A 373-nucleotide genomic window follows, 5' to 3' on the forward strand; every position below is an offset into this window, starting at 1 on the left:
TCCCCCCCGTACGGCAGCCCTGCCTACCCCTACCAGCTCAACGACCCCGCGTACAGGAAAAACGCCACCCGCGACGCCACGGCCACGCTGAAGGCCTGGCTGCAGGAGCACCGCAAGAACCCCTACCCCACCAAGGGCGAGAAGATCATGCTGGCCATCATCACCAAGATGACCCTCACCCAGGTCTCCACCTGGTTCGCCAACGCCCGCCGGCGGCTCAAGAAGGAGAACAAGATGACCTGGGCCCCGCGGAACAAGAGCGAGGACGAGGACGACGACGAAGGCGACGGGGCGAGGAGTAAAGAGGAGAGTCCCGAGAAGATGCCCGAGAGCAACGAAACCTCCGCGGAGGACGAAGGTGTGCGCGAGGTGA

General features: G+C 64.6%; 1 protein-coding gene across 1 annotated transcript in view; it reads left to right on the forward strand.

The window, feature by feature from the left end:
* The window catches only part of IRX2 (iroquois homeobox 2), a 5,414-nt gene that overhangs the window by 2,102 nt on the left and 2,939 nt on the right, over positions 1-373 (forward strand). The window contains exon 2 of the mRNA XM_009280678.2: positions 184-369. Coding sequence (XP_009278953.1) covers positions 184-369 — 186 coding nt within the window. The remainder of the gene's footprint in view (positions 1-183; positions 370-373) is intronic.

The sequence above is a fragment of the Aptenodytes forsteri genome, unplaced genomic scaffold (assembly GCF_000699145.1).
Source record: "Aptenodytes forsteri isolate BGI_AS27 unplaced genomic scaffold, ASM69914v1 Scaffold291, whole genome shotgun sequence".
NCBI classification, from domain to species: Eukaryota; Metazoa; Chordata; class Aves; order Sphenisciformes; family Spheniscidae; genus Aptenodytes; species Aptenodytes forsteri.